The sequence below is a fragment of the Porites lutea genome, chromosome 2 (assembly GCF_958299795.1).
Source record: "Porites lutea chromosome 2, jaPorLute2.1, whole genome shotgun sequence".
In the NCBI taxonomy this organism is placed as follows: domain Eukaryota; kingdom Metazoa; phylum Cnidaria; class Anthozoa; order Scleractinia; family Poritidae; genus Porites; species Porites lutea.
This window is the reverse complement of record NC_133202.1, coordinates 15,302,515-15,308,514: the sequence shown is the minus strand read 5'-3', so window position 1 is coordinate 15,308,514 and position 6,000 is coordinate 15,302,515. Positions and strand designations below refer to the sequence as shown.

The 6,000-nt window shown below is 42.3% G+C and overlaps 1 protein-coding gene across 1 annotated transcript in view; it reads left to right on the top strand.

The window, feature by feature from the left end:
• LOC140927836 (maestro heat-like repeat-containing protein family member 1) overlaps positions 1 to 6,000 on the top strand; it is a 68,106-nt gene that overhangs the window by 37,177 nt on the left and 24,929 nt on the right. The window contains exons 22-26 of the mRNA XM_073377520.1: positions 364 to 430; positions 2,742 to 2,867; positions 4,555 to 4,634; positions 5,041 to 5,176; positions 5,643 to 5,753. Of these exons, the coding sequence (XP_073233621.1) occupies positions 364 to 430; positions 2,742 to 2,867; positions 4,555 to 4,634; positions 5,041 to 5,176; positions 5,643 to 5,753 (520 nt within the window). The remainder of the gene's footprint in view (positions 1 to 363; positions 431 to 2,741; positions 2,868 to 4,554; positions 4,635 to 5,040; positions 5,177 to 5,642; positions 5,754 to 6,000) is intronic.

The window sequence follows — 6,000 nt, the reverse complement described above, 5'->3', positions numbered from 1 at the left end:
TAATACTGAAAAAGCAGTTATTTCTCGGTGTTGCGGAAACCATTGTTTGTTTGTTGTTTGTTGTTTGTTGTGGTATTGGTATTATTCATTGTCTCTTTATCTTTTAAAATGACGTCATTTTGATGATTGCCTCCATCCTCATCACGAAGAAACTACCGAATGTCACCCGAGAGTACCCCCTTCTGTAAAGGCATTTCTCGTTACGGTATTTTTCTTTGTAGAGTTATAGTTGAAGTCAGATCCATGCATTTATTTTAACAGTGAAAATTGCAGAGGGCTTAGTAAGACGCTTTGGCCAAGCCTTAGTGAAAAGTTCACAACTTTACCTGGTAGTAAATAACTTTTTGGTATGTTCTCTTTCAGATTAATAACTTCTAGACTAGAAACCAGTATTTTTCGAGTCATCAGTCGTCACTTTAGCAACGTAAAGGTGAAGTGTTTCGTACCCAAAAAACTGAGCATATTTATACTAGTCACTTATTAAAACTGGAGCTTCCTGTAATACCGGATCATTGAGTTATCAATGCGTTAATTAATCGATATGTGTCAAAAAAAAAACTCTCCCCTTTCTGATTCATTTCTTGTGAGGGAGTAAGGAAAAATTTGTTAAAAATTTGACTGACGTTTCGACCACCTGTGCGGTAGTCATCTTAAGAGTCAAAGTGAGTTGTATCACGTCAGGTGATGGTAATTTACTCTGGTTATTGACCTGATTGGTCAATAAGTCGCGATGTTATTGGTCGACTCTCGGTTAAGCCGTGATGTTATTGGCTATGAAGACTGCTCAAGCTCTGCCTAACTTCGACGTACTTTTAGTACAACGGCTAACACTACAAACAGTTAATACGGTACTGCTATGGCTCTCCAGTTTCTGTTGTTGTAGCAGAAATTGTTACGTAAAACATTGAGGAAAGAGCCATAGCTACTCATGCGCGAACTATACCTGTTTAGTTACGCTACGTTGACGACACTTCTACAGCTGTACACAAAGACGAAACAGACGATTTTCACGAACACCTTAACAGACAGAACGCGGACATACATTTCACCTGGGAGATCGAGAAAAATGGTAAAATACTTTTTGTGGACTGCTTGGTCACTCACGACAACAAAAGACTCCGAACAAAAATTTACAGAAAACCGACATATACCGACAGATTACTAGACCAGTCATCGTAAAACCCGATCTCTCACTAAGCTACAACTATACGGACTCAATTCTCATGACGTATTTGGCATACTAATTCTGGATATTACGAGGAAAAATTTGATGCGATTGCGTTTGGGCCTTAAAGGACACAACCGGCAAGAATTTGGTCATATTCACCTTCCTTGATGCGGTTGTTTTAAAAGTTGGATTGCGCAATCCAACAGATAAATCTCTACTCAGTTAGATAAGTGTTAGGGAAACCAATTGCGCCATCCCAGAATAGGGTTTCAACCAACACAATTGGGGCCTGCGTACTTTGTAGCAGAGCTGGGAGCCCGAAGGTGTTTAAACCATGGTAGAGAACCGCTTTTAGAGCTGTTTAGGCTCCTGCTCGCCTGCGAGCTCCCCAGTGCTTGCTAACAACAACAACAAGAAGACTTTATTTCGCGAGGGTGAAACTAGAATTATTCCTCGCGAAGCGAGTTTATAATCTCGTCGCGCGCAAAGCGCGCGCGCAGTGTGTGAACCGCGCGTGGGTCCTAGCGAGCTGCAAAGTCGCAGATTTCATCTTTATTTGTATATATCCGATGGTGTCCGCCATGACGTCATACAGTAGTTGACGTCACGGGGCATTTTTGTTTCTAGGCAACATTCGACTGAAAGCAATTTCAAATTCCCGTCAATGACCAAAGCACTCATGAAGAGCTGTGGTTTCGTCGTCTGCAAAACAATGTTTACTATCGGTGAATCTCAAGCCATTTCTCATGCAAACAGAACAGCAAACACAAGAACGCCGAATTGTCAATCCTCGCAGGGGAAGATATGACACCGAAAAATCCTCTGGAGCGAAGAACGCCGACTTGAAATTCAACGGCGCAAGCAACAAAGATGGATGGAGATGGTAGCAACAAACAGCGGAGCAGAGAGAACATCACTCAATGAATTTTAAATGCTAAAGTTCTTTAAGAGCAAATGGAAGCGATTTTGGATAATTAGCCTTACAAACATATGTGCGAACATCGCGGTAACAAAACACGTTTTGCTCGCAGACGAGTTTGTACCGTATCGTCCTAGACTGTTGAGCTTCCATTCTCTACATGTAAATGCGATGAAATGCATTTACGTCGGGTTTTCACTGTCCAAACTGCTGTCATTCTTCTGAAAAATATCTTTGAATTCACGTTTAATAAGGCTCGAAGGTTTTAATAATAAAATTTCGACCAAGAAGCTTCTGTGTTCCACGTGGCTAAGTGGTAAAGCTTCCGCCCGATACAACGAAGGTCCTGGGTTCGATTCCAGGCATAATCTTTTTCTTTTCGCTTCTTTTCTTTTCTTTTCTTCTTTTTTTACTTTTTCTGTTCGTTTAGTTTGCATTTTAGGTATAACAGTTTCGTTATGTTTTTATATATACTTAAAATTTTTAGATTTACAAATTTTCTTCTCTACTTGCCGTTCCCCCCCAGGTCCTTCGCGAGGTCCTGCGATTTACGTATTTCTAGTACAAGTAATTTTCATCTGGGCCTTGCTAGCGGGCGAGGTCCGTGCAATCCCCAGTACAGACTAGACAACGATATTTGTTTCTGTTCCATAGGATGTGAATGTAAAGCAGAATCTCATTCGAGCCACGGAACTAATTGGCAAAGCGTTGGAGCCCAGTCGTCTACAGCAACCAGAGTTCGTGTTTACCAAGCGACGGGAGCTTATCCAACACATGCTGGTGAGGAGAATGAGTAACTACAGTTTTTAAGAAGGCACATTCGGTTGAAGCACAATCGATCTTCTCCTTATGGACTCCTCTACTGAGGACAGTGTCTTTGGTCCTGAAGTTTCCATAATTTGTTTCCTCCCTATCGTTGTACTACGAACAGCTCTGTTATGCCGACACTTCCATGCCGCTGCGATTTGTACCGGGTTTCAGGGGCATCTAAGAGTATTGCAATCCCCTTTTCCTTTTTTAGGGTTCAGGGTTCTGTGTAGGGTATTTGAAGGGTAGAAGCTTCCCTCGCCCCCCCAAAATGCCCAGTTTCCCCGAAAAAAATATTGTTATTATTACAGTATAAGTGACTACATCGGAAAAATCATCCCGACGCGACGAGGTCAGTGCACACACTGTAACATTTCTCAAAATTGTGGCTCAAAATGCACCAGACTGCATCTCAGCGCACATTCATTTCAAAAAATTCCGGAGGGGGGGGGCATGCCCCCAGAGCCCCCTTAGGAAGCTCGTGACCTTCAGCCACTCGGGACTTCTCCCCCAAATTATAAATCCTGGATAGAACTCTGGGCCGAGTTGTTCAAAGCTGGGTTAAGATAACCCAGGGTTAGTGTGAAATTTGAATCAAGATTTGAAAGCTTAAAAAGCAATTCAGCTTTAATTCTTTTTGTCTACAAGTTGATGATTGGAAGCTCTAAAAATAGCACAGAAAATTATCCGAGAAAATGCTTTTGAACACAAGATAAAGAAACCCGGGTTAATTTTAACCCCGTGTTAACCGCTAATCGGCCTTCGAACAACTCGGCCCTGGGGTTCAACTTAAAGGGTAACCGGTCATTTCGCCCCGGTTATAATAGGGGGCTAAGTAACCGGGGCGAAATGACTTGGGGGCGAGATGAAAAGCTGCCCCAGGAGTTTCCACAGGCATATGATCCTATTTGTGTACACTATAGCGCCGGAAAAACACTAGACTGCTTGCAGTCCGCCTTTTCTAAAAACACATCCAGTTCTTATCCCAGCCAGCGCGATTGCAAACAACCACGTTACAATAAAAGATTTGGGTCCCGTCCTCGCGTATTGAAATCAAAGAATTTTGTCCTCCGATTTTGAAAAAAAAATCGTCCACACGCACCGTATTCGAATCGTTTTCGCCCGTCCACACGTAAACGCTAAACAATGTTTAAAACGATAGCATCCCTCACAGAGCAAGCGTAATGTCCACACGTAGACGAGAAGCCAGCGTTTTCAAAAATCTCCACTCTGGAGAACATTTTTGAAAAGATGCGTTTTCGGTGACCGTTTTGACCAGATACGTCTAGACGGTCGGCCAAACCGGAGAAAAAAATATCCGGGATCAATTTAGGTTTCTGAGAAACTGCCCACCTACCCCTGCCCTAAGCCAACATTAACACCTACTTCTCACTTAGGGCAAAATATTGGGTTAGGGGAAGGGTAGGTGGGCAGTTTTCCAGAAACCTGAATTGGTCCATCCGGGATACGTCTTGCTGGTGCGTTGATAGGACGGGCTTACGCCCGCGTTTATCACGCGTGGGTTACGCGTAGAGCTGTAACTTTGCAAAGAAAAGAGTTTCCTCGCAGTCTACAAAAAAAACTGTGCGCTTCTAGCGTTTGTATATCGTTCTAAGCAAACTTTCTGTTACTCAACCAGTTTGTTTGTATCTCCGTGTAGGTTTACATGAAGGCAGAACCAGCCTCCAGCATCACCACGGAAACTAGAGCACTGGCAATGGACGCATGCGCGAGTCTAGCGTATCCTTAAGCTTTGATTTACGTTATCAACGTATTTGAAAAAAAACAAATTGTTGATTTAGCTTGCCCACCGACGTAGTACCAATACAGTTCTATGGAACCTACGCAGCACCAATACAGTTTCTATGAAACCTACGCAGGACCAATGAAGTTTCTATAAAACTTACGTTGTACCAATAAAGTTTGTATGAAACCTACGCTGTACCAGTACAGTTTCTATGAAACTTACACAGCATCAATACAGTTTCTATGAAACCTATGCAGTACCAGTACAGTTTCTATGAAACGTACACAGCATCAATACAGTTTCTATGGCAGCTCTTCATTTTGGGCACGAAATGTTTACAGTAGCCTATTACTTAACTGATTAGATAACGTTCTTTAACTGCAATTATCTAAACACTAGAAAATTGAATCCCAGGTTTACAGAAGCGGAAGTGTTTGACATCGTGAAAACGAGTACCGACTGTGTGTTTGCGATCCGTGTTGGAGAAAAATCAACATCTCCGTCAGGAAAACATCACAAGGATGACATCGATCATGTAAGAACCGGCCTGGCCCCCATTTTAGTGTTACCGTGTGGTTCACTAAAGAGTTCCCCAAATAAAAGTTGTATAATAATACTGTCAAATTTGATTTTGTAAAATTTCCAGAAAGAAATAGTGCTACCATCGGAAAGTATGTACAGTACAATTCGAGGAAATGGCTACGCCACAGAATTTCGTGCAGACTCAAAGGGGTGTCTTCATTATCGTCTCTTAAGCACCTGCAAGGCGTTTACTATAGGCTACCTCTTAAGTATATTTGTGATTTACAAGAGGCTAACGTCTCAGTACCTCTTTCGAGCTGATATATCGTACGTTTCAGGCTGCAACAATTGTACTCGCAAACATTGCAAAAACACCCAGTTTTCCGAAGATTTTATATCACTCTTACTGCTGATATCAACAGTCTTTTCTTCTGTAAAGGAGCTGAATATGATTTGGGCTCTTTTTTCTTCGTGTAAAGGACAAGGATCCCAACTTGTTACTGAAACATGCCTTAGAGAGTTTACAGAGACTACTGAGGGGGCTTCTGCTTCAAGATCCTGTTTCTCCAACACTCGAGAATATTCTGAAGGTAAGTGGAGGCAAAATGTACGTCAGAAAGATGATTTTTCAGTCGGTGACACAGGCAACCTAGTTAAGTGGCCTTAGCTCCCACGAGTCTTCTGTGGCTCAGTGGTAGAGCGTCTGGACTGGTAACCAGAAGGTCATAGGTTCGACTCCTATTACAAGGATTTTTCCGCCTGTTTCGCCGACTGAAAAATCATCTTTTTTATGTATTCACCTGGTTCAAATTTCACTGTCACATCTCTATCATTGCG